Source organism: Apis cerana, linkage group LG14 (assembly GCF_029169275.1).
Source record: "Apis cerana isolate GH-2021 linkage group LG14, AcerK_1.0, whole genome shotgun sequence".
In the NCBI taxonomy this organism is placed as follows: Eukaryota; Metazoa; Arthropoda; class Insecta; order Hymenoptera; family Apidae; genus Apis; species Apis cerana.
The window spans coordinates 5,773,646-5,801,603 of NC_083865.1; the positions used below are offsets into that span (position 1 = coordinate 5,773,646).

At 29.6% G+C, this 27,958-nt stretch overlaps 4 protein-coding genes across 12 annotated transcripts in view; 1 reads left to right on the forward strand and 3 right to left on the reverse strand.

The window, feature by feature from the left end:
- LOC108003117 (adenylosuccinate lyase) overlaps positions 1-11,012 on the forward strand; it is a 26,947-nt gene extending 15,935 nt beyond the window's left edge. For both annotated transcript variants that reach the window (XM_017065216.3, XM_017065217.3), the window contains exons 2-6: positions 8,838-9,041; positions 9,120-9,402; positions 9,495-9,646; positions 9,775-10,173; positions 10,512-11,012. In XM_017065216.3, the coding sequence (XP_016920705.1) occupies positions 8,838-9,041; positions 9,120-9,402; positions 9,495-9,646; positions 9,775-10,173; positions 10,512-10,775 (1,302 nt within the window). In that variant the 3' untranslated portion in view covers positions 10,776-11,012. The remainder of the gene's footprint in view (positions 1-8,837; positions 9,042-9,119; positions 9,403-9,494; positions 9,647-9,774; positions 10,174-10,511) is intronic.
- On the reverse strand, positions 5,927-8,506 carry LOC108003119 (protein snakeskin). Its single transcript, XM_017065221.3, has 4 exons — positions 8,222-8,506; positions 6,670-6,876; positions 6,409-6,528; positions 5,927-6,064 (listed from the first exon to the last, which is right to left on the reverse strand). Exons 1-4 carry the CDS (start codon positions 8,270-8,272, stop codon positions 5,954-5,956), a joined length of 489 nt encoding a protein of 162 aa, XP_016920710.1. The 5' UTR covers positions 8,273-8,506; the 3' UTR covers positions 5,927-5,953.
- Positions 11,013-11,731: 719 nt separating the features above from the next.
- LOC108003120 (uncharacterized) lies at positions 11,732-19,094 on the reverse strand. 3 transcript variants are annotated; one of them, XM_062084234.1, is made up of 4 exons: positions 16,206-18,675; positions 15,727-16,055; positions 15,484-15,649; positions 11,732-14,884 (listed from the first exon to the last, which is right to left on the reverse strand). In XM_062084234.1, coding segments are annotated over exons 2-4 (489 nt in total). In that variant the 5' UTR covers positions 15,729-16,055; positions 16,206-18,675; the 3' UTR covers positions 11,732-14,563. The 3 variants fall into 3 exon arrangements, with proteins under 3 accessions (XP_061940218.1, XP_016920711.1, XP_016920712.1); XM_017065222.3 differs by lacking the exons at positions 15,727-16,055; positions 16,206-18,675 and adding an exon at positions 18,810-19,094; XM_017065223.3 differs by having other exon boundaries at positions 15,727-18,892.
- A 3,839-nt stretch (positions 19,095-22,933) lies between these two features.
- Positions 22,934-27,958, reverse strand: part of LOC108003100 (mucin-19-like) — a 31,231-nt gene continuing 26,206 nt past the window's right edge. For all 6 annotated transcript variants that reach the window (XM_062084207.1, XM_062084208.1, XM_062084209.1 and 3 more), the window contains 3 exons: positions 26,256-27,946; positions 26,068-26,172; positions 22,934-25,943 (listed from right to left, as the gene is read on the reverse strand). In XM_062084207.1, the coding sequence (XP_061940191.1) occupies positions 24,789-25,943; positions 26,068-26,172; positions 26,256-27,946 (2,951 nt within the window). In that variant the 3' untranslated portion in view covers positions 22,934-24,788. The remainder of the gene's footprint in view (positions 25,944-26,067; positions 26,173-26,255; positions 27,947-27,958) is intronic.

The window sequence follows — 27,958 nt, forward strand, 5'->3', positions numbered from 1 at the left end:
ATCACATGACTCACGGTGTATAATTTTGCTTGGACTTGTGTGTATTGCGGATGTGTACACGTGCAAAAACCTTGCAGGCAGACCGATTAAACACGCGTGAACGAAAAATACACGATCGAGGGCGGGTCGAGAAATGGTTGGAATAAAAGGATCGCTATCCCCCTGAAAAATCGATCTTTAAATCGATTCGTGGCTCGAATCGTATTACTCGTTGAGCAATGTTGCGAAATAATTTCTCTACGACTCCTTTTTTCTCGATTTCATACGTATGCATATCGTATTACATATCGATATAGCGAATATATACTTTTCTTGAATAAATTAGAGGAGAGCTCGATTATTAAACGATTTCTTGTTTCCAGAGAGAAATTGGGAATTAATTTTTGATAGAGAATAATTGGACAGACGGGGAAAAATGGATTTCATTGATTTTGAAATTGTTCTACTGTAAATGGTAGAAAATGTAGGTAGAAGAAATTTTCCACTTGTGAATTTCCACTTGTGTTTTTTGTAACATACTTTGAAAGTTCTTCCTCCCTTACATAGCAATTTAATTGGAACGTAGAGAAGAAGAATAACTTGATTTCTGTGTAAAGGAGATTATAAATTAGTACGTTCCATGTTTAACTACCGACTAAAAACTACTTATAGAAAGTTATAAGATCACGACCGTGACACAGTAAACGGGCATGTGTGAATATTGAAACGAGATAGGGATAAATTGCCAACTTTTTGCCACGGTAAATATGAAATGAATCGAGTCAAGTCAATAAGAGAAATGCCTTTCGTTATTTCATCGGATATCGAGCGTCGAATTTGTAAGACAAATTACGATTCAACGTTTAACGAAAGCATAAGTTAAAATAAATATGTGAAAAAATAAAAATTTTGCATTCAACTTAAAATTAATAAACTCAAAGATATATTACATTATCGTGAACGATTCGAACTAAACTTAACTTACACTGACGACAGATTATTTTCTAATTGCGCAATACAGTTTTAGCTACTCCTATTACAGAAAAACTATACTGCACTATACGTATGCGACGTAACGCATCTGAACACAATCACTTATGTATGCGCAAATATTTTCATACATTGACAAGTACATGCACAATTGTGCGTACTGAAAAATTACGTGTTTACTAGGTCAGTAGGTCAGTAGGTGCGGCCTGGTCTTCATTCAATTATGCAATCCTATTGATCTTGAACTATTATAATTTTTCCACTTTAAAAAATTACACTTTTAAGGAATACCAATAAAAGAAAAAAAAATCCAATTTCACGGATGGAGACAAATCTATATCACAATCCAAGATTAATAGAGTTAATTTGGTAAAATTCTCCAGAGCTAAAAATAAAAGGACGAATCAAAATCATCTTTATTTACAGAGGAAATAAAAATTTCTAAATTTACCACAATCTTCTTCACACAATCTTCTAAAAAAAATAAATAAATTCCCGAATCTCGAGAATAAAATATATAATTCTCAAAAAACGATAATTTTTATTATTGTATAGAAAATTAATATGCTTATTACATCGATTTCTTGTTTTCTTTTCCGTGTCATCGTTCTCTCTCTCTCTCTCTCTCTCTCCCCCCGTTTTCAATTTATTTTTATTAACGTCGAGTCGCGCCCTGTGAAGTTAAATTACAAGCAGCATTCCTAATTAACGCGATTATGTATCCGGATCGTGGGTGTACCGATTGTACCGTTCATCCACGATAATTACGGGGTCAAGTAGATTAATTGATGATGGCCACCGTTTCCAATCCTTTCCTACTTCGCCCGTCAATGCACTCGCCTTGTCTCATTGACTCATTCGCCTTCTCGCCTTCTCTCCCGATTCCCATAATTTCTCGAATTCTTCAATTCGCGTTTTCATCCTCAGAGAATTTGATTTCAGTTTCATCACGTCTCGTTCTCGTCCCATGTTCCTCTCTCTGATATCCTCACATAATATCCCAATATTTCTCGAAATAAAAATATATTTACAAATCATTTTTTTCTTTTTTTTCTTTTCTTTTTTTTCTTTTTTTAACCGATTCGAAACAAAATTTCGTCGATATATATTTTTAAAGAATATATATTCTTCCTCTTCCCCCTCCTCCCTCCACCCTCCTCCCTGTTTCCAAGCATTATGAAACCGTTTGATCCATGTATTCGCGCATTTCTACAGCACGATGAACCAACACAGCGCAGGAGCTTGCGAATTGGAACAAGAAGATCAGGGCCAATATGAATTCCGGTAAGCTGGAAATACAGATCAGGTGGAGAATTTTTATTCGTCCTCTATTCCTCGTACGAATTGCATTTGTTGTCGGATTATTATAAAATTTCTATATTATTATTATTACATTATGTGAAAAAAATTTGGTTATACGCACTTGTAATCGTCGTTGTGCTCCTCATGAAGAACACCAATTATCCAGTTGACCCACTTGAGAAGCTGATACGTGCCACATATTATACATCCCATCCCTCCAATTACAACGAAACATATTTCCTGTTTATAATCATGCATTTTTTTTTTTTTTTTTATAGAGAAACTTTTTACTCGATCCGTTTTTTTTACACCGTTTTTACATTTCACTTTCCACTTACTCACGAGAAAGACATACTCCTTATTCATGATCAAGATGAAAATTTCGATCGAGTGGACGATGATGTAGCCCGATATAAAAGTCGGTACCAAAATACCAAAAATCGGAGCGTCGAGATACGGTTCCAATGGGCGCAGGTATATCGCAGTGCCAGCTATGCAACACAACTGTAAAAGATTTATAAAAAAAAAAACGATGTAATAATGAATTTTTTTAAAACGATTACGAAATTCCTGTTTATTTAAATTTCGATCCATAATATCGATTATTAGATTATAGTAGAGATGCATTGGATAAAGAAGTAAAGTTAACTCTTTGTCAAAATTCTTAGTAACGTGTTACTTAACGATATAACACGTATTATTATTAAAAGTATTATTTCGTGTAAATATATAAAATTGAATGATCATTCCATGAATCAAATAACTTAATTCAAATCGTTGGGAATATTTTTTCAACTCGGTATCAATCGAGATTTAACGAAACGTTAAATGGATTACGAAATTTGTACACTTAATTCACAACTGGTCATCGTTGAGTCATATATACGAGTCATAAAGATTTCAATTGTATACTTTCAAGATAACTATCCGTGGTTTACTTCCTTGTGCTCCCTCGTCATAGCCTATAATTTTTACAACTTCACGGAGAAATCAAATGAAATTGATTCGTAACGAAAATTTTTCACAACTTAAGATAATAATGTCTGTTTTATATTTTTATTTCCGTATTTTCCAATATTTAGTATCTTATTTTTTACTTATTCATTTAAATCTTTCCAATTTTTTAGATTATCAAAGATTAAAAAAAACTCTTCCTAATTAATCCTTTCAATCATTTGTCATCTAAATATGATTCGAGGAGGATTGAAAATTTTCTGGTATAAGGCAATATTATAAATTCGATTTAAAAAAAATATATATATATAATCATTCGTTCTTGTTAAAGTAGATACGGATAATATTAGCACCAATTTCTGTAATCAATATACCACAATACTAAATAAATTAATTAAAATCGTACTACGGATAATATTCTCCATAACAGTAATTTCTTATCGATGGCCCACGCGTTTAATATATCGCGAATCGGTGATGTTATGTTACCCATATTTCTCAGAAATATCCTTTTATTGAAAATTCGATATTTATAAAACTCTTCGATCGACAGATACGATGAAAAGTTTTCAATAACGTTTTGTTTCTTCCTCTTTGATTGAATGCACCGGAAGCTTGAACGTTTCAAGAATCGATCTTTCTTGTATCGATTGAATCGTCACATAGAAATTGAAATGCATCACTAGAAAATGTTTCGTGTATAAAAATTTAATTTTTAATTTTTAGCGTTAAATCCGTTATATATTGTATACCAATTTAACTTACGATAATTCAGTATTTTAATCTTATTATTTAACATTTTAAAAATCAACGCGAAAGATGAATTATAATTTTGATTAAAATTAAATAAATTAATTTTGAAATAGAAATAAAAATAAATCATCGATCGCTATTATTATATTATATTATTTGTTGGATGATTGAATTTTTTATATTTCCATTCCATGAAATGTAGAACATAAATACTTTGAAATTATATTTTTAAACTGAAACAAACTTCAGAATGTGAAAGTATAAAATAAAATATTTATTCAAATATTAATTTTAAAATAATTAATATAAAAGCATAAAATATTAATTATGTTTGAATGTTTATTTTTTTTTTATATATATATATATATATATTTCTAATTAGACGCTGTAGATTCATTCTTTTTCGAAAATTCCGCATAACCTAAATAAGCAGCTTCGCAAAATAGTACAACAAAATTAGCTGAAAAAAAAAGATAAAAGGTTTAAAACATCGAAACAGGATAAAAATAATTTCGAACAAAATGTAAGAGACAGAATTACCCAATAATAATACGCCAATTTTGAATTCGCTTCTCGTTGCGTCAAGTTCATCTATATCTTCTATATAACTTGCCCTTATAATACCACTTATTCCACCTATTAAGTGGAAAACAACTCCAATAGTGAAATATATCAATTCCTATAAACGAGAATATTTGTTATACATTTGCTCAAATGATACTTCAAATATCTGTTTCCTTTGAGTCAAGTTTGAGAAAATAATTTTGATAATTATATAAAAATTAAAAAAACCATAGAATTTGATTCGTGTGTAAAATGTAAGTTTGAAAATTAAGTATGTACACACGCTTGATTTCAGTGTAATTACTTCAAAGTATCACTCGTATAACCTGAAATGATTTTATTTCTTAAATTTTATACGATTTATTTCAATTCAAATAAAATTAATTCAATAAATTAAAACTAACTGGCAATTTACGAGACTTCTCGAACATATGAGTCAATCCTATGGAAATATAGACGATAGAGTATGTGCAAGAGTCGATGCAATAAATGACCCACAGCCATCTTGGTATCATATATTCTTTGTGCTTGAACAATTCGTATATGCATACCCCAGCTATGATCTAAAATATGGGTAGGTATTAATTTTTGGATCAATGGATTTTGAAAATTAATGAGTGATTACTTGAATGGAAGATTATTATTTTACCAGCTTGTGTATTTTCAGCAGATAACTGAAATCCTTAAGTAATTGACGTAAATATTCCAGTATATTCATGTTTGTCACATCAAACTAACTTTGAATCGATTGAAAATTTGATGTTGGACGAGATAAAATCGATCTTCCCATCGAAATATTCTCGAAATTTCATTTAAACAAATAACTCTATTCACTCTGTTGTTATACTATTAACTATCTTCTGACTTCAATGTCTTCAATGATAAAAATATGAAAGAGAATTTTAAGTTAATAATTTTCTTTTATATCAGGAAATATATTCTTGTGTTGTAAGATAATTAAAAAAAAAAAAATTATCGATTCGAAAAATTTGTCGAAAGAAATGTATTATTGAATACGTATAACAATTATAATAATACAAAAAATTAAATACTATTCTATATGCATTATATATATATATATTGCATAAATAAAATTAATTTATCAAAATTATATAAAATTGTTTTAATAGAGAATTAAAAATTCTAAAAATATTTATTGACGTACAAGTTTCATATTTTTCTATACTAATTAAATATTAATAGAATTCTTAATTTTCTATTAATTTTCTATTGATTTTTTAATACATATATGATTAATTATCGATTTTCTAAAATATGAAAATTGTTTCAATATGAATTATGTATGTATATTGAATTTTTCTTCATAATGAAAGGATTATTATCGATGATGATATCAATTTAAAAAATATTGGTTCTATACTGCTTTTTTTTTATATGAAATTTTTTGACTTTATTCTAAAAAATTGTCGGTATTTTTCGCAAAATGGAGAAAACTCAATATTAAGTCGATGAGATACGCTGCACCCTCGATAACGCATAACGCTCCAAGAGCTAAGCCGATCTAAAAAAAAATTATTTTAAGAACATTTAAATTAATAAATATACGAAATATTAGATATAATCATATTTTTATAATACAATGCAATATGAGTTATATAATTTGTCCAATAATTTTTAAAAATTTAGATATCAAAGCGAAATTATTTATTTATTTCAAAAATCTAATAAATATTTTCAGAAATGTTCACAGTATCGTTAATATAACTCTATAGTTTCAATTACAAAAATAAGATGTAAATTTTGAAATTTATTTGGAGATGGACAAATTACAGGAATCTCATATCAAAAAGAAAATTTTAATAAAAAATCGATTAAAAAACATAAATATTTGCATTATTGGGTTACCTGTCGTTCTTGAACAATCAAATCGAATTTATTTTCCGATTGATAACCATGCCAATAGTGAAGCGCTGTACCTCCCACAGCAATGAACATAAAGGTTCCAACAAAGTTCATTATAATTTCCTGTTAAAGAAATTAACATTCGAATAATTTTTTACGCAGCTATAGAATTTATTAATTTTTGCACGATAAAAATATTTATATTTACGTAAATCCGATGTAACAAGTTTTTTCGTTCTTAAAATTATTCAAAATTGATCTTACGACAAGTGTCTTCTTGTGTTGCAAGTTCCCAAAGCAGTAAGTGATTAGAACGACGCTGGTGTATATGAAAAATCCGACCAAAACTCCGGATGAAACGATTTCCGCGTCTGGATTTTTATCTTCGTTTAAGTTCCATGTTCCTCCGACACCCAGGAATTCTCCTTTGTATCCCGTTCGATATAGGATCAGGATTATTAGATTAATAATCTGAAAGGATAATTGTCGGTCAGTTTAAAAAATTGAATCGAAATATTCAGAAAAGATCGAAAGATTCAGTTCGATCAAGTATTCTTCTTATTATTGATATTTTGAATTTAAGAGAAGATATTATTTTTTTTAAAAATTTCGTGTGTGTAAAATAAACACTCGAAAATATCTTTCATTCTCAACATAATTTGCAAAAGTAATTCTCGAGTTTATTCTTAAATGTCCATTTGCATTATTAATATTTTGCATCGTTGCACTATTATTATGATCTTTTCATACCACTCAACTTTTCCAAGAATAATTTTATCTTTCGATCAAATTTTAGATATAATCGTGATTGATTTATTTATTGTTATATATCTAATTGTGATATGTAACAACAAATCGTGAAGATTATTATGTATTTGATCATGCACAGATGTATGTATATACGAAAATCGACTAGAAAAAAATATTTTCATATTTTTATTACATATAATCTTTCTATTAAATTTTCTAAAAGTTAATTCTCTACTATAAAAATACTACGAGCTTAATATCCCGATATCGCGTAAATTAAAAAAAAAAAGGGCGTCGTAATACCATTACAAACAAGACGCTTTATCGTACTGATAAGGACAAAAAATGAATCATGTAACTATGTGATAAATATTTCTTGAATGAGAAATTCGATTACGATGATTTATCAACGTAAGGGCATAAGGATAATTGGCAGATCCGGGGTTATTAATCAGATTCGATCGTATTATCGATGCACAATTAAACGTTCATAAAATCGCCCCCATTTCTTCAATAAATAAGAATCACAATTGTTGGTTGTTGAGGTCCATATAAATCATGACTTCACGATTACGCTGTGTACTATTATTGCAAAGTAGATTTATCTATAAGATAATCGATCATCCATCAATAAGAGAAATAATTGCTTTAAAATATACATCGTATTATTCATTCCCTTTCGTTATTCTTTGATTAATTAAAAATAATACGAATCTTTTGTAAAAACGATGAAAAATTTTATATCCACGAAATTTGTGCATCGTTGATTCACATCCACGTTAATGTTCGGGGAATTATTTTTATTATGTAAGATACAACTATTTAATTATTTTTGTTATTTATAAACGTATATTTTGTCGCGACAAAAAACAATATATTTTAATAATTCTTTCTCGAACACGAAACTAAAATAAAATCCGAATATTAAAAATATATTATTTAGTTATTTATTATTATTAATTCAATTTTAATATCCTCTCTATTATTCACGAATTATCGATTTGTTTTATTCCATTTGTTTACAACTGGATAATTGATCGATTACTCGAAAAATTATTTTCCTCACCAATTTAAGAACTTTTATCATTATACTCGCAACAGTTTCCAGAGACACCATGTTTAGTTTTTCGATGTTCACTCTTCACGATCAGGTGGATCTGAAGTAAAAACGTGCTGGTTTCGAGAGTACTAAGCCCTCTCTTTATCTAATCAGATGATACAGCGTATGCGTGTATGAAAGCGGGATAAGACGTGTAAAAAATAACACCCGTACATTTATACCGTATTATCTCTTTAACGATAATATACATATATATATATGATGCCATCGAAACGATATTTTCAACTCTTTGTTTCCTTCAAAAAATAACGTTGAAAAATAATTGTTCTCTTCGCAATGCGTTAAATGAAAAGAAGAAAAAAGAAATATCTTCTATTATATTCAAATCATTATTAAATACTTATCAATGACGATTCAGAATATCGTGAATTTTTCATGAAAAAAGATAAAAACCAAAATTATCACATTTTCTCTTCCTTCTACACTCAATCCACGAATATCGTCGTCATTTTATATTATCTATTAAAAATATCTGACATTCTTTTTATTCTTTTTTTCACTTAAAATTTAACAAATGGGATAATATTATTCGATATTACTTTACATCATTTTACCGTTCCAGGAGCTGGGCCTGGCCATTACCCCTGAACAAATCGCGGAAATGGAGGCCCACGTGGACGATATCGACTTCGAGGCAGCGGCGAAGGAAGAAAAGGCCACCAGACACGACGTAATGGCCCACGTCCACGTTTTCGGAAACCAATGCCCGAAAGCGGCTCCCATAATCCATCTGGGGGCGACAAGTTGTTATGTCGGTGACAACACGGTAATATATATATATATATATAGAAAAGAAATATCTTCGAAACACTCGTTGTTACGATACACCTTGTCATTTTTCAAGGATTTAATCGTTCTTCGCCAAGGATTCGATATCCTTCTTCCGAAATTGGCCAATGTTTTGTCACGCCTCGCCAAATTTGCGATGACGTATAGGGAATTGCCAACATTGGGATTCACTCATCTTCAACCTGCGCAACTTACAACTGTTGGAAAACGAGCAACGTTGTGGCTTCACGATCTTCTGATGGACGAGAGAGCTCTTCGACGAGCCAGGGACGATCTGAAGTTTCGAGGCGTGAAAGGCACGACCGGCACCCAAGCATCGTTCCTTCAGTTGTTCAATGGTAAATTGCTTGTTGGATAATTATTTTATCAAATAGATTGGAAGAATCTCGAAATTAAATTAAAAATTCTTGTATGGTTTTCAATTCTTCAGGCGATGGAGAAAAGGTGAAGAAGTTAGATCGGTTGGTAACCAAAATGGTGGGATTCGAGAAGTGTTATCCTGTAACGGGGCAAACTTATAGTAGAAAGGTCGATGTGGAATGCTTAAACGTTTTAAGTTCCTTAGGATCCACTGTCCATAAGGTGAAAGGGTATCTTTATTTTATTTTCAAGAAATCAATCGAGTACTCGATACAAAATTTGCCTTCTGAACGATATCATAACGATATTTTCATTTTCTTTCTAAAATTGATATTGGTTTTTATCTTCAGATCTGCAGCGACATTCGATTGTTGGCAAGTATGAAAGAAATCGATGAGCCATTCGAAAGCACTCAAATTGGATCAAGTGCAATGCCATACAAGAGGAATCCAATGCGATCAGAAAGATGTTGCAGCATAGCAAGGCATTTGATGGCGTTGGTTAACAATGCTTTGCAAACAGCAGCTACTCAATGGATGGAAAGAACATTGGATGACTCTGCCAATAGGAGAATTACCCTTTCTGAAGCATTTTTATCCGGGGATGTGATTTTAATGACACTTCAAAATATTACAGAGGGTATGATCGTTTATCCCAATGTCATTGCCAGGCACATCGACCAAGAATTACCTTTCATGGCCTCAGAAAATGTAATAATGGCTATGGTAAAAGCTGGAGGTGATAGACAGGTATGATTTTTATGTTTCAATTATTAGTTGATCAGAGTAGATAGATATTTAAAAATCTGTTCCTTTAATCTGAATAACATTATTGTTATTATTAATATGATATATTAATTATTGTGTCAAGATCTTTGATCATTTGTTCAGGAATAGCAATTTCAAATTTGAAAGAAAAATTAAAATTCTTTTTGAAAAATTAAAAATAAATTGCATTTATTTATATGAAATTGAATTTCATAAATTTGGATTAACAAATTTGAATTATTGCTATTTCGAACTATCTCATAAAAAAATTAATACCATACATAAAATCAAAGAAAATCAATGTTACTCTTCTGTAACAGGTTTGTCACGAGAAAATAAGAGTGTTGTCCCAAGAAGCAGGTGCACAGGTGAAACAATACGGCAAGGACAACGATCTAGTCGAGAGAATTAAGAAGGATCCTTACTTCAAACCGATCCTCGACCAATTGGACAATCTTCTAGATCCACGAACTTTCGTTGGCAGAGCACCTGAACAAGTCATTGAATTTTTAGAAGAGGAAGTCCAACCTGTACTGGAAAATTATCAAGGACTCTTAAGCGAAAGTGTGGAACTCAATATTTGATTAAACTTGAATTTTTTTTATTTTTCGCAAGATTTTTCCTTATAATCCTAATTTTTTAATTCTTTGATATAAAGAATTATTTAATTCTTTTTAATTTTCTAATTTTTTTTTTTAATTTTTTCCCTGCCATTTTTACGTATTTCGAAAGCAAAAAAAAGCGATGCGTATACAAGATATTGTCATTATTTGTAAACTTTACAAAGATCGGAACTGAATAAAAATCAGGACAATTGTAAAGCGGATCATTTCGCAATTAGGTGCACGCTTCTTTCGCACTGAACGATTTCTTCTTTTATTAACCCTTTCGTGATGCAATTCTTCGCCAATATAGAAATTGAAGGAAACAATTTCACAAAAATATATCAATTAAGAATATTACGCAGAAATTTTATTAATATAAAATTTTGATTTTAATCTCTTTTAGAGTCCATCAAGACTTTCTTGCACGATAATTATTAATAACATTGAATTGATAAATTACAAATTGTAAATTACATCACTTGAATTTTACACGAAATGTGATAATCAGTTAAATTATAATTTTTAAAATTTAAGTAATAATTTTTGAAAGCTTATTTATTTTAATATTATATGAAATAATAATTTGTAATTTTCAACTTGTAAAGTTCCATTAATAATAATTAATTCAATTGCGTGCAAAAAAGATGACTGGATAATTGGATAATCATTTTTAATAACGAAAGGGTTAAAAAATTATCAATTTATATCTCTACAATTCTATTAGAAACTTGTCGAAAACGTAGCTGCTGTGATAGCAAAAGAAGAATCGAATGAAAAGGAAAGAAGAAACTTTTCAAAAGAGTCGTTAATTTTTATATTTACACTCATGGAGGAAAAAAAGAAAAAAAGATATGGAAGAATAAGAGACAGAGAGATGAAGCGAATTATTATGATGAGAATAGGTAGAGAAAAGTATGTAAAAAGAAAGACAGAGATATAGAGACTGATTGTTTATTGTAAACAGATAGTCAAGGTATAGTGGCTAACAGTTGTTCGATTTTTTTTTATTTTTTTCTAATTTGTAAAAAAATTAATAAATTTGTAAAAAAAATACGTACATCTTTCTCTTCGAAGAAATAGCAAATAGAATGAAGGAAAAAAAAAAAAGAAACAATCAAGCAACTGTTAACTTACAACGAGAGATTAAAGTTAAGTTTGTATCCTGAAAAAGAAAAGAAATTTTGTATTAATTCGCAAGATATACAGAATGGAAATACGTTAATAATTACAGTCTCGTGTACATATTTAGATTTAAACAACTATAGCACTTGAGAATCACAGCATGAGAAGAATTACGCATTGTTCTCGTTGTTTATAGTTTTCGTAGAATAGATCCAGGTAACGATAGGTGGGAAGACTAGACTAGAAGTGAGAGAATATAAGAGGAAACGCGGTTTCCTGATCGAAAGTGACGCAACATGTGCACTTCCGGTTTTTAATGGCGTGTCTTTTTCCTTGAATATTTAGATTGTTCTTTCAATGGAGGATTGAATTCAAGATGGTTTTATCGACAAGTAAAATAGAAATGTAGACAAAACTAGATAGAAAAGGAGAGAATGAAGAGATGAGAAAAAAAATAGAAATTAAAGTAGAAATTTGGAAAAGAATTTTATTGAAATACGAAATAGAAAGAAGAACTAAGAAAAGAATAAATAGTTTGCATATAGTAGATATAGAATGGATATAGAAAGAAGAAAAGAATGAAATAGCAAAATTTGAAATACTTTTCTATAAACGAAGAAAGAAAAAAAAGTATTTGAAAAAAGTAAATGAAAAAGGAAAATTTAAAAATAAGAAAATAGAAAAGAAATAGAAACAAAAATTTAGAATAGAATGGAGATATAGAATAGTAGCAGATAATAAAAGAAAATTTAGATAAGTATTAACAAAATTGGAAAGATGAAAAAGAAATGAAAATGAAGAAAAAATAAATATAGATCAAATTTATAATGGAGAAAAAAGTATATTGAAAAGAAGAAATAAAGTCAAAGAAGTCAAAGAAAGAAAAGAATTAAAGTAAATAGTTTTTCAAATAGTAGATATAGATGAAGAGAAAAGAAAGTTCAATGAGAAAAACTAATAAAAAAGTAATAAAAAAAGAATGGGACTAATATTTACAGAAAATAGTGAAAAGAATTTTTAAATACAGAAAGAAAAAGTATGATAAAATATAGTGATAACAGATAGAAACAAGTTCAGAAAAAGAAAACACACACATAAGAAATAGGATAATACACAGAGGTAGAAAGTAGTATTTAAATTCGATAGAAAAAATATAAAATAACTTATGAAAGAAAAAATAGAATTGAAAAAAATTAAATAACAGATATAGAATAACAATAAAATAAATCACAAACATAATAGATCATAATATAAGATAAAAGAACATGAATAGAAAATAAGATTGAGAAAATGGAAATAAAGTAATAACAGAAAGAACAACAGAACAAGAACAGATTAGAAAAGAAGAAAAAATAGAGATCATAAAGGAACATAAAACAGCTAAAAATAGCAATAGTATAGAAAATATAGTTATAAAATAAATCATTAAAGAAATTAAAAAAAAAAGTAATATCGGTAGCACTTAGAAATGAAAATGAAGTGCTATAATATAAAATTTCAGGTACTTCAGTATATTCTTGACTTCATAAAAAAAAAAATAAAATAAAAGTTAAATTAAAACTGAAATACAAGGAAATAAAAGAACATGAGAAATAAAAAAGATTTGAAGTCAGAAGTGAAAGTTTGTCATTAAAATAGTAACATAGAGAATAGATTCTATAGTAATATAGTAGTTGTAACAAGAGAAAGTAAAATATATAGGAAAAGAGATAAATAAAGCGAGTATAGATTTGAAATAGAGAAAAATAAATGGAAAATTATTTGTAGCAAGATTAATTTTGATGTAGTAATACTGACAGAGGTATTTGAGGAGACTAAGTAGAAGAATAATTTAAAAAATAAAGAAGAAAATTCAGGATTCGAAGAAATAGAAAGATAAAAAGTAGAATTTTAATAATAATTGAAGAAAAATGAAGAAAGAAGAAAAGTGATATAGTACTAGTAGAAGAAACATCATTTTTACAGAAGAAGAAAAAAAAATATAAAAAGAAGAACAAATGAATGAAATTTGATAAAAAGAATTGTACTGGTAGGTAAAATAAAAACAAAACAATGAATAGAAAGGAAAGAAAGAAAAACAAGAAGGCAATATATAAAAAATTCATTTGTCTCACAATTTCAGTAATCCATGATAATATTATTTTGACAGATGATCAAAGAAATTGCGAGACACATGGAAAATAAAACGATAGAAAGGGAGCTATCACAGAGCGTTAAATTCGTGGAGGAGATTAAAATCGCTCTGATCGAATGTTTCTCATTTAGAATCACGATTAAATCCAATCCAAAAATATTCATTGAAGAAATTCAATAACGAATTCAAATTTTCACTTTCAATTCATCCATCAAAGACTACTACTCAATTTTGTATTTTCTAATATCAGATCGATTTCAAATTCTTCCATAGATATCAGCAATTTAAAAAAATAACTCAATTTATAATAAAAATTAATGAGCAAATGATTAACTGCTGAAGAAATTATTTCAAAAAAAGAAGAAAAAAGAACAGTTTCACATTATCGATTCGAAATTAAGTCCAATTTAGATTTGCACGAGTAGTAAATATTCTAAATAATTTTCGATATTTGCTTATTAAAAAAAAGCGATTGTTGTCTCATCGTGGTTCAATTATACGAATTGGTAGATTATGTTTTAGCAATTCTGTATCCAGAGAATGTGACGCCGTCTGATATTTTTCCACTATCGACGAAGACAGCTAGCTGATCTCCAACATCGACGTCCAGCAAAATCAAATTAGCACCACCTCCTGCACCAGTGCCAACCACAGGTCTCCAGCTGTCAGAATTGTTTTGTTTCTTTTTCAAAGTTAATCGTAGATCGGTGCTTCCATATCCGGCAAAGCTGAATTGATACAGGCCTGGACAGTTGGTGATGAAAATTCCTGTTTGAGGTACGTAACCCACACCTTTGTCGACCAGTGTCTCGGCGAATACGGCTTTGGCATGCTGGTGGATCAAATAAAAATTTGTTAAATAAATCCTCCAATTTAGAAGCCGAATGGACCATTTTTCTTGAAATGGTTAAACTCGTTTCAAAGTCTTATTACGTATTAAATTCAGTTGTTGAGATCAGTTATTTCTATATTTTTTTCAATTACGAAATATCTTTTTATTTATAATACTAATACTTTTGAAAAAATCTTGAAAGCTGTTTTGAACTGATGTTTCTTTTTGCATAATTGAACCAATATGTATTATTAACAAAATTTTATAAATAACAAGTTCAAATAAATAAAACGAAAATTTAAACAAATTATAAGGCAACGGATTATTCTATTCAATAATAATAATGTCGATAGTGTAAAATAAAAATTTATAACCTGTACCTTCCAATTTATCAATTGATCAATACAAGTCATTGAATCGTTACAAGTCATTGGAAAATTGTTGTGCAAGAGGAGGATGTTTATTGACGATGTTTTAAAACATCGTATATTTAAGAATTTAAAAAAGCCTATACATGTAATTTATGTAAATGATCCTCTAAGATTTCGTCACATTTTTTTTCGATTTAAAATTTAAAAACTCGGATTTAAAATACTCACATCGACAGAGGCACGGGTCGCCGAAAAAGCAATAATTCCGGTGCAGTCCACCGCAGTGGACAGTTTCAACGGGTTGACAGTCGAGAATTTGGAATTTGGTGGGTCCGGTATAGCCGCCTCCGCCAGATAGATAGATGATGTTGCTATCAACACCAGCCACACCACCCTGAAACAAATATTTTTACGTGGTCAGAACAATTTACGATATAAGTCACGATATAATAATACCACGAATCAAATTACATTTTGTTATCGTTTAAATTTCTCAAGCGTCGCGTGAACACGTTCGCGAAGGAATGGCAATCTTTTTCACGTTTTCATGCACACCACCACTCGGTGGAATTACAAATGATAATTATCGATGACTCATAAGTTGTCGGCTCTCCTCGTTAAATCTTATTTTTGTAACATTGATTACATTGGAACACGATATTATTGAGAAAATACGTGGATCGATTTAATTTAATGAAACATGACGGTTTGCATGATTAAGTATCCGGTTATACAATTATCAATCAATTCAATCATTTTTACCACAAAAATTTAACAACTGTGTAAACGGTATATAGATTCTGATAAAAAAAAAATGTATCGTTAGAAAATATGGAAATATTTTTCATATCTATTGGGAATAATGTTAAAAAGTATGTTGATACGGAAGAATAAAAGAAAAGTGATTATCAAACGCAGTAGAAAAATAAATCTTCGTTTTATTTTCTTACGTAAGAAATAAAGTACGTAGCTCGAATCATTTTTAATTTCATCTCGCTTATTTTTTCTTCCCCCTCTCCCTCTTTTTTTTCTTCTCTCATTTGAATCACGTTTTAAATCACAAGCCTGACCATTCTTGGCAAAGTTCAACCCGGTTTACGGACTTTCACTGCTCGCGGCTACCTCTCCATTCGCTTCACCTTTTTCATCTTTTTCATTTTTCTTTCTTATTTACACACACAGATCTTTCCTTTATCCCGGACTACTTTCGTTTTCGGGCGTACCGGTTTCGGTTATCTCTGTTCATTGGTGAAATCAGTTACTTTCTGCCTTGCACCAGATATTATTCCAAGTGAAATCATGAGAATTCGATGGATGCTGAATGGAGTTTTTTTTTTTCACTATAAAATCATTCTACTTCGATTCTACTTCTCTCAATTTTCTCTCGACTCTTCTTCAATCGTTCAATTTTCTAATCGAATTGAATTTCATAATTTCTATTTTTCCGAATAATTTTTATCGAGGTAAAAATTGGATTAAATTTTGCTTCCCCTCATTTTTTTTTTTTATGTATCGTGTGCATTGTGATATAATAACCTCGAACAGAGATGTTTCAACAAATCGAGCGTACAATTCATTGCAATCATCGGTCTTGCTCTATTAACCGAATATCTGGCACAAAGCAATAAGAAGCATTCATTCTTCGTCAAGTACGATCTACCAGAAATGCATTAAACTTTCTACCTTATATCGAGAGAAAGTTATATACAATATATAATTAATTTTTTACCTTTTTACCTATTTATTACATCCGCTTCAATAATAACTCAGACTGTCCTTATGTTCCCTCGCTTCGAATGTTCATAATAATGCATGATAATTTCAATTCGATTAACTTCATTTAATTAGTGTCTTATCTTCGTTAATACACAAGTAATTATTGAAATAATACAGAGAGACGAGCGTGACATTTTCTTAAGAAGATAAAAAAAGGGAATTAATCAAATAAATTTTCTAAATTGAATTGAAAAATATTTCTTTTTCTAAATTCGATTGATTCGAGCATTGATTGATTAGAATCTCTGGAGAATGGAGGAGGAAAGAATGAACTGTTAATAGTTAAAAGTGAGTGTGTAATGATAATGCACTTTTAACCCCTGAATCGCATTTACCCGTGAAAGATAAAATCAGAAATCCTTTCACTTTCGTGAGTTTCAAGGCGACAATCTCACGTGCGATACGTTAATGTCGCCCACGATAATTGGAATGATACAATAAACACGACAATCCGTGACTTCGTTTCGAAGATTTCTAAGGGAAAAAAAAAAAAAAAAAGAAAAAGAAAATTCATACGGATCTACTTTTTCGATTCGAATCGTTTTTAATCAATCATGCAATTATCCGTGAACGAGTAATCGACAATGTTCAATTAAAATTATTATGGACATTTAAATATAGATATGTAAATTTATGTAAATATTACACGATATTTAGATACTTAAATCTTATTATTGAGTTTCTTGGAAGAGAATAAATTTTTTATTGCTTCGTTGTAAAATTTTAAAGATGAATTGTTTCTTACATTCTGTTCTCCATTGTTAATTTTTTATATTATTAACGTGGAAAATTTCTCCCCCCCTCCCGTTTTCTATTAAAAAGAAAATTTTAAAATATATATTTCAGATCGATAAAATAAATTGCCTGGTGAGTTATAGAAAATGGCGTTGGAACATTACATCGCTCGTATTATGCAACGAATTTGCATACATTATGACACGATATGCAACGTGATCCATTTATCGCGGAATACAAATTAATGAGATAAAGTCTGCGTGTTCTCCTTGACGTACCTAAGTCGAAACAGAGTTCTTCTTAAACGTTCGGTGTTTATTACTGTTGAGCAAAAATATTCCATAAGAAATTAATATATCCGTGTAGAAAATTCTGAATTTAAACATTGTAAAAAATAAACTGATGCTAATAATGTGTAAATTATTCCTATTTGTAATGTAAATGGTACATATTCATCGAGTTGATATCGTAATATTATAAAGGTCATAATCGTTTTCACGAGGTTTTCACACATAGAGCATTATTTTATCTGAATATACATGAAAAATATTTTTAAAAAATTATTATTAACCTCTCTAAGCTTATAATTAGCTTATAATAAGCTTTGAATTAAAAATTAAATCAATGGATTGTAAAAATATTCATTTTATCTTAAATTCCGGAATGCTGCAAATTTAATTGGCATTATTATTGCTGAAAAAAGATATTGGATAGAGGCTTTATCAAAAATCAATGTATTCGATTTTTCGAAATCTTCGCTTTTTTAATTCAATTCTTCGTTATCGCTCATGATGACTCATAGGAATATTAGATTAAACTAAAGAAAAAAATTATAAGTATAAGTACGTTCAATCAAAAATATTAAAATATTACGATAAATTGATGATGATCTGTTCAAAAAAAAAAAAAAAGAATTATTTAGTGGATGGAAAATATTATGAAAATCCTATTTTAATAAATTTCAATCAAATTATCAATTATTTATTTCGTAATACGTATGAAAAGAAAGAAATTAAGAAATTAATAATTTTAAAAGGACTCACATGATGGTAGAAAGTGGTGTGGCAGTGGCGGACGTCCCCAATCTCGTTGGACAGAACAACTTGTTCGATGTTTCAAGTAAGTTGAACCAGGTGAAGTCGACACACGCCTTTATATTACCTTGGAGAGTGGACAGCTTGATGCCACCTCCAATGTCTTTCCTCCCTCGTCTCCTTCCTTTCCTTTTTCCTCGTGTCGAATAAGTAAGTAAAGTATTCTGCTCTTGAGTCCCCTCTCTTTCTTTCTCCCTCCCTCCTTCCTTTCCCCCTCTCTCTCTCTCCTTCTTTCTGCCAACATTAGTTAGAAAAAATAGATAGTGACAGTCAAATAGCTCCAAGCTCAGATTGGAAAGCTTTGTGATATGGTATTATATAGAAACGAAAGTGGAAATCTAGAATTTATTTTTATTAATTTTCAGATTATTATTTTTGTAAATAAATATCGTCGAATAAATTAATATACTAAATTAAAAATTTTGCTAATTTTCACTTTTAGAAATCTTGTATATTGTAGTCTTAATAATTTAATAAATTACACGTCTCATTAATATTTTGATTTCATTATGATAATTTCATTGAGGAATGTTTTACAATAAATAATTTGAAAAGTGAAAAACAAATATAATAACGTATTTGATTAAAAGAAATAGAACGAAAAATAAATTTAAAAAATTTTTGGTAAAAATAAATCAAAAATACTTACTAAATGATTAGACACATAAAATAAATCCATATCTGTATTGTTATAACATTCACTATGCGGAAATGAATATTTATTCGACTTTAATCTTTGTCTCAAAGTGATATAAAAATTAATAGAGAGAAATAAATTTCTTCGAACAAACGTCATTAATCTGGTCTTTCAAGTGACATTTCAATTTATGCATTACTTTTATTACGCTTAATATAGAAGATAAATTGTGTACAATTATCTGAAAAAATTCCATGGGTAAATTTAATGCGAATAGAAATAAAGTTTCTATTTTAGCGTAATTGGATGTAAGCATAATGGTAATTAGGACAATATGAAATAATTATACTTACATGCTCGACATATAAATTATTCCACTTTCAATTTTTCAGTTTTCCAATTTCTCAGTTTTCTAAGTTTTCCATTTTTTTTTTTATCTTCAACGTGTCCCAATTCTTTTTTAATTTTCAATCCTCCGATATTTCGAATTCTTCGATTCTTCGTTTTTTTCTTTTCTTTTCTCCTTCTAGAATAATACCGAATAAAATAATGAATGTTATGATATGATCGAATATTTTAATAAAATTATTCATATCCTGAGATTTCAATCGCTTCCTCGATGTTATATCGAATCAATTATTTAATTGCGCGAGCATGGGTTATTTAATATTATCGTGTTTATGCAATTGCCGATGGTATAATTTATGCTATATACCTTCGAACAACAAACTTCGAAATATTTTTTCCCTATCTGTAATCATATGCAAATGTATGCAAAAATTGGCACACCTAATCTTTGATCTCAGAAATAAAGTTCCACTCTAGGATATCGATTGCTGTGTATCACGAAAAAAATAATAATAACTTTCACTTTGGCTTTCGATTCGTGTTATCTTGTTCGTATCGAGTTATTCCTTGATTCTGTATCGCGTTCACCGGTTCTACGCATTTCTGAAAGTAATCTTGATTTTTTTTTTTTTAAGCGAATTTATTACATTTACACTTTCTATAAATGTGTAACGAAATGAAATCATTTAACATTAGAAATTTATCTATAGCAATACGAGTGCATCTTTCTGACGAAAACAAATTCGAATTGCAAATGATTCGAAATTATTTAAAAAAAAGAAAATACTATACTGATTTTTTAAGCTTTGAAATAATGCAAATTGTACAATAAATAAAAAATATTACCATTTTTTTTGCATAAAAATGATATCATCAAATGTATAAAATAATAATTATGTAAAAATAACGCTGTTTCTTTCATTGATTATGTTAATTCACGCGATGCAAATATATTTCGACAGGAAATGATTGCCTGTATCTCGTCAAACAACTGATCTTTCTCTGAGAGAATGTACAAATTTTGCGTAATCTATGAATTGATGCTAGAAAGGGTCTGAAATGACATATGAAAGCACGAGTCATAATTGTGGTGGTCACTAGTTGACATGGGCCAGCAAGCCTATTACTAGAGAAAATTTCATAAATTACAAACTTTCCTTTAAATATTAAGGTATTTTTGTTTTATAACAGATCACCCATCAATCAGTTTTACATAAATATAATTTGTATCATTAAAAATTTGATAAATTGTAATATTTTATTTGAAATTTTAATTGATTTTAAATTAAAAAAATCAAATAATATATTATAAACGAAATTATTTTCTCCCTAATTTCTCAAACTACTTTTTCCTTTATTTAATAGAAATACTTTTGTTTTATAATGGATTGTGAGATATTGCTTATTAATCAATATATTACGTAAACAAGATATTTATCAAAAACTGGTTGAATTAGAATTTAAAATTATAATATGGAAGGAAAAAACTCTAAAGTGAACAAGTTTTCTATCTTTTAAAGATATTTACATTACAAATAGAGAATTAATAAAATTATTGTGTTTGTGTGCCATTTCCCACTTAAGAAACCAATGAAAATGTATCAGTGGGTCATTCGAGATAGAGTTTACTTATAGTGACCTCCATTTTCACTCCTCTCTACAGACTCTCCATTTCTTTTTATGGGAAATGGAACATCTAAAAAATCAAACAAATAGCCTTAAATCAATTTTTCTCAATTATTTCATTTTATCTAAATATAATATTTTTTAAAAAATAACACAAATAATTACTTTCTTTATTGTTTCTATATTATGTTACAATTATTAATCAATTATCATTAATTATTAAAGAACAATAGTTATTATTTGCTATCAGAAAACAAAAATTAATTACCAATTAAAAATAATTGGTGTTAAAGAATAATTATCTACAATTAATATTTATTGACAATTAATATTAATTACTAATATTATTAATAAATTATATTAATTAATATTCAGAGTATACAAACAAATAATATTAGTAACAAATAATCTGTTCTCTCAATACCTACATTTTTGATCCAAAATTTTAGATTAATATATTCAATGTGTGCATAGTCGAGATTTTATTTGATGTCAGATAAGAATAGAAGAAAATAGGAAAGGATAGAGATAGAATAAAAATTAGGGAATCAGCGCCATCTCCAGAGTGCCGCAGATGAAACAAATTAGAATAAGAAGGATAGATATGAAAAAAAGGACAGAGATAGAATAAGAATTGTTAGTAATCGCCATCTTTCGAGTGTCAAAGAAATTTCTATAAAAAAAATATGGAAGAGGGGATCATCTTAAGAGTATCAACTTAAGAGTATTTTTTAGTATTTTTTCTTTACATAAAAGATGGCGCAAAGAGTTCAATTCTTATCTTATTTTACAATGTCTTTAAGAAATATCTTTGGCATTCAAAAGATGTCACTAACTATTAAATCTGTCTCTATCCTTTTCTATTATTCATTCTGTTTGTCTGTATTTGTTTCATTTACAATATTTGCCGGAAATATCTTATGTATATTTTTATTTTTTTTTTATGCTGTTTAAAAGATAAGTATATATGAAGTAAATATTAAAATTAAAATGTTGGAAAAATGTTTTTTTTTCTTATATGGCAACTAAAAAGATAAATATGAAAAAGATAAAAGATAAAATTAAAAAATTAATTGTATTAAATTTCTTGAAAAATTTTGCATATTAAATTATATTCTTCTAACAGAAAGTCGAAATTTTAGGCAGAAAAATTTTTGTTCACATTTATTTATAGTATTTCGTAATAGTTGGTGAAGTTTTTTTTACTTATCTATTTTATATTTTACTTTTTATGCTTATCTCTTAAAATTATTATACTTTTTGAAACTTAAACAAAAAAAAAAAAAATACAAAATATATTTTTATACATTAATAAAATTTTTAGATGAAACTTGCAATTTCATTTTGGAGGCCAATATGATAATTAATTAAATATCTTCATCTTTAAATAGAAAGTAATCGCTTTTCCTAGATGAAGAAAGTTTAACTTCGAACAAAAGATTGAATGGACAAATGACAAATGTATTTTTTTTCTTATTTAATAACATAAGCAAAATACATTTTACATAATATACATGCAATCTAAATAAAAAGAAAAGTACAAAATAAGTAGAAATAGCTTTCTTCTTTTTTTTTTGTACAATTATCATATATTTATTCTAAGTTCGTTACATTACATTAGACAACCACAATGAAATGGCACGATTATCGAAGCTTCGACCTAAAAAGTGCAAAATTGACAATAAAAGGAAATTCTCGTCGATGTAAAAACGATCTTGCAAGGATTTGTCGCAATAAACCCTTAAATTCTACTAGTACAATAAGCGGCAAATAAATAATAATTGCATTGAGAAGAAGCGGGGAAATAGTAAGTAGAGAGATAGGAACGAAATGAACACGGAGTCAAGGTAAGCTTAAAAGTAAGTAGTGCACAAAGAAGGTTTAAATTTTCCCGCCATTGATAGGATGTACGAAAAAACTAATTAAAAAGATAAACATATTCAGGAATACATATTACTGTTATACGATATTATCCTATAAAATATATACAAATATAAATCGCCAATAATTATTTAAGAAAAATTTAATAAAAATAAACGATATATTAATAATATTAATAATATTCATTTGAATTTTAACTATTTTTTTGGACCCAGCTTCTCGTTCTCTTAGATTTAATATATTTTTTCGCGCTTTCTCATTTATTTTATTTTTTTATACAAATTTCAATTTCGACTCTTCTTAATTTTTTCTGTAAGAAAATAATCTATCAAAAATTTGATAATGGTTAATATACATATATTCTTTTTTGTATCTAATATCAACAAATAATTATAGATTTTTAAGATCAAGATTTATCATTAAATTCTTCTGTAAAAAGAAAATATTAATCTCTCTTATTCTCTTACTTGTTTTCTTCATTTTTTTCAGACTTAAAGATTATATACAATAATATATTTCCTTCACTTGGCAGTAAAAATTCAGATCAGAAAGGGTTAATTTTTGCGTTTGCTTTTGTTTTCCTCGCTTAATTTTTTTTTTTTTTTTTTAATGCTAACTCGTTATTTACAAATTTCGAAGAGTAGGGGACGTTATTTACAATCGAATCGCACACAGCATCAACTTTTTCTCTCTCGCGATTCGGATCGGTGAGCACAGCTTGACTTTCACTCTGAACAGTGTACTTTCGCATCGCGATACCTCGATCTCCTTGGATCTCTATTCTTTGTCTTTATTCTTATTACCTCAGAAAAATATTCCTTCACAATCATGTATATATTTTTCAATGATATATGTTTTTCAATGATAAAAAGACTGAACATAAATTACTGCGTTTATAATATTTGTCATACAATTTTTAAAACATTATTTATCCATTAAAAATATATTTTTTAATAAAGAGAACTTTGAATGACGATAAATATTCAAATATGATACAGTGTATGTAAAGAAAATTTGCAATGTAAAGAAACTCATATTAAAAATAATAAATTAGAAAAAAATCAATGACTGTGATATTTACACTTGCGAAGGAAACAATTTCCAGATGCAAATAAAAGTAATAATACTTTTAATTTATTCTTTGAAGGATCGAAAGAAGAAAAAGATATTGTATCTTTTCAAAACGATAGAGAAGTAGATCAGAAATTTAAAATTAAATCAACAAATAATAAATAAAAAAAACTACAAAAAATTTAAAATTAAATTAAAAAAAAAACAATAAATATTTATACAAAATTGAAATCTAGAAAAAGTGTAAAATAAAATTTAAAAATTATAAAATAACTTTCTTCCACATTCAAATTTTCGTACTCAATTATATCAAAGAAGAAGATAATATCGCGATACGTAAGATCGAGTGTTGAACAGTGAACCACCTAAACTAACAAATTATCATCCTGACAGGCCGGACCCATGCTCGGCCAATTGCATGCTCCAGCGCCATTGTCAAAGGTTAAATGCACAGGGCAGTTGAACATGTGGAGCGTGAACTTCTTCTTCCACTCGTCCCAATGACAAGCGTAAAACTTATTGCAGAAGTTGGGATGTCGGAACAAACCTGGTCTAGCGCAGTTGGTGGCTCCATCTATGATCTCCTCCGATTCACCATCTCCATCAAAGTGGTTCACAGGTGTATCCAAATCTCTGGTGACACTAATGATATTGGTAGAGGAACCAACGCTGTTCAAACTCTTTCCAGATCTGTAATTGGCAGTGAATCTTGAAGTACTAGGACTTGCACTGAGGCTTATTGAAGGAGTGACACTTGGCAAATAACCAGATGATGGCGTCTCTTGGATTTGGGAATGACTCTGTATTTGATTATTCCAGATCTTAATTGGTCCTTTAGAGGATTCGTAATTGGTCACGTAATCTCCATCCTCGTATGAGCCATTTTCCTTTTCAAGATCTACGTAAATCTCTGATTCGTCATAATTGGATAGATCCACTTTGCCTTTAGAGGAATCAATCAATTTGGAACCTGGACCTCTAAGATTGGAGAAAGGATCTCCTCTACAGGTGCATTCTGCACCTAATTTTCCAAGCAGAAGAGGGTGCAGATCACTCCATTTCACTATCACTTTGCCTTTACCTACAGCTGTCGATTTGGCAGTAGTTTGGTAAGTAATGATCGAGGATGGTTTTGAATAACCTCCAGAATAAGTAGTCACTGAGAAAGGCGATTGTGTCGTTTTAGTGACTGAGGATGTTGATGCAACATAACCCGGCTTGGATGTTGATGATTGTTGATGAATCTTAGGATAATCTGCTCCAGAAATGGATCCTGTTGTATAAATATCGTATTGGCTTGGCACATATTTGGTATTGCCTCTATAATTAGTAATCAATTTTCCAACTTCTTCTTTAGAAATTCCTACGTTTGTAGGAGAACCATCACTACCAGTAACCGATCCTATAGTGTATGTTTTAGAAGTTGGTGGTGTTGATTGTTGATAAGTAACACTAGGTATTGGTTTTCTATATTGATATGTTGTATCAATGGCTGGTGAGATTGTGCCGCTAGGCAAATACTGAAAATTGAGTAAAATCGTTTAAACATAAAAAATATGCTAGATAATAATGATCTTATTTGATAATTAATAAATTAAAATGTTATTAATTAATACATTATTAATCAATGTTCTTAAAATTTACCTGTGGTTTCAGTGATTCTGAAATGCCAGAAGGTGTCACAGTTTCAAATACGCTCTTGGGGGTGGTGAAATATCCAGAATTGGATGACGGAGTAGTAGATCCAAACTAAAAATATCATTAATAAAATTATTATAAATCATACAACAATAATAGACAGATTTAGATAGATAGTTAAGAAAAAGACATACCTCTGGACCTGATATCTTGAACACTGTTGGTGGTGTGCTAGTAATATATTCGCCCTGTTGAGTAGTTTTTATTCCAAAATCAAATTTGGATTGAGTCTGAGCACGATATTTGTCCTGACTTATAGTCACAGGAACAGGCGTCGAAGATACGACAGTCTTATATCCAGTATCGATTAGTGGATAAACTGTAGATATGCTAACTGGAATTTTAGCTGCTTCAAAGACAGTTGTCTTATAATTGTCAAATGGTCCAGTAGTATAACCAACAGATGTGCCAACCGAAGTAGGTGCATGTGTGAAGCCACTTGGTTTCTGATAAGTGCCTACAGTTGGACTGACAGGTTCACTGAATTTTGGCGTATTATATAATTCAACATTCAAGAAAGGAGTTGGAGTAGTTGCAGTAATAAAATTGCCCTCTGTCGAGGAGATTGGTAAAATTTTCGTTACTCCACTATCAAATGATACACTAGGTGTAGGATAGGAATAGCCAGGACCCTTCGAAAGTCCTAGATTAAGTTTAGACTGATCGATATCTTGATTGTATGTCGAAGTTGCTCCTGAATAGGCTGCACTGCTTTCAGTGGACGATTTCGTGTATCCTGCTACATTACCTTCGAAAGCTTTCGCGCCAATATGTTCAGGATTAGGAGTTGGAACTGATTTTCCAGTACTAATTACGTAACTACCACCAGCGCCTAAAGTAGCAGTAGTAAATCCAGTCTTAGTAGGTCCTGTTTTAGTAAATCCACTAGGATATGAAGATCGATCTCTGCTTCCAGGAATAAGAGTGTCTGGAGGAATAGATTCTCCAGATGGCCTGTAGTCTGTAATATCTTTTTCTGTGTATTTGGTTGTCACATCACCATTGTTAAATCTAATAGTACCGCGTCCTCCATTATCATAGTATTCGTTAGTCTTATAACTGGTGCCATGTGCTGGTGACACGCTTGCAATTTTGGTTCCATACGAATATACTGGTGTGACAATTCCTGATGGAGTTGTATAACCTGAATCAGTAAACACGTGATGTCCTGTAGAGCCAATTGTTCCTTGATCGATGGAACTACTAATAGAGACTCCAGGAGCCGTTTGTCCTGTGAGTATTAGTCCAGGACTCGTTTGACCTTTTACGACAGTTCCAGTTTCTGGTGCTCCGGTTATTACGACACTAGGTGTAGATGTTCCATATACTACAGTTCCAGGACTAGCAGAACCATAAACAGTCTTGATTCCATCACTGACAACGTAACCAGGTGTACTTGGACCAGTTTTTGTGTATCCTGGATGATTTACTCCAGTCAATATGCTACCTTGGTCAGAAGGACCTGTGAAAACTGTGCCAGAACTGCCTCCATAAGTAATAAGTGTTCCTGGAGTGGAGTCTCCAGTGATGACCGATCCCTGAACACCATGTCCTGTTGCAATACCACCAGTACCGACAGTTGTTTTTATTTTATAAATGTCGTTGGACGTTACATCTCCATAATATGGCGTAGAAGGCACATGACTTCCTAAAGTAGCATTCAAACCTCCAGTATATTCACCAGTGACTTGATAAACATTTGTTTCAGAAGTAATTCCATGGCTTGAAATATAGTCATCTGTTGTATAAGTTTGGCTATTTGGTGGTGGAGGAGAACATTGGATGGTAATGCAAGTTGGTACATTGGGCTTATCCACGAAAATGGCTACAAATTGAA

What these genes read in the sequence shown, in the direction of transcription:
- LOC108003119 (XM_017065221.3), bottom strand. Translation starts at nt 8,272, where the DNA reads ATGGTGTCTCTGGAAACTGTTGCGAGTATAATGATAAAAGTTCTTAAA. An exon ending in TGATAAAAGTTCTTAAATTG is followed by an intron (nt 6,877 to 8,221) that starts GTGAGGAAAATA and finishes TTATCCTTTCAG; the next exon opens with ATTATTAATCTAATAATCCT. An exon ending in TGATTGTTCAAGAACGACAG is followed by an intron (nt 6,065 to 6,408) that starts GTAACCCAATAA and finishes ATTTTTTTTTAG; the next exon opens with ATCGGCTTAGCTCTTGGAGC.
- LOC108003120 (XM_017065222.3), bottom strand. An exon ending in CGACCCGTGCCTCTGTCGAT is followed by an intron (nt 14,885 to 15,483) that starts GTGAGTATTTTA and finishes TTGATCCACCAG; the next exon opens with CATGCCAAAGCCGTATTCGC.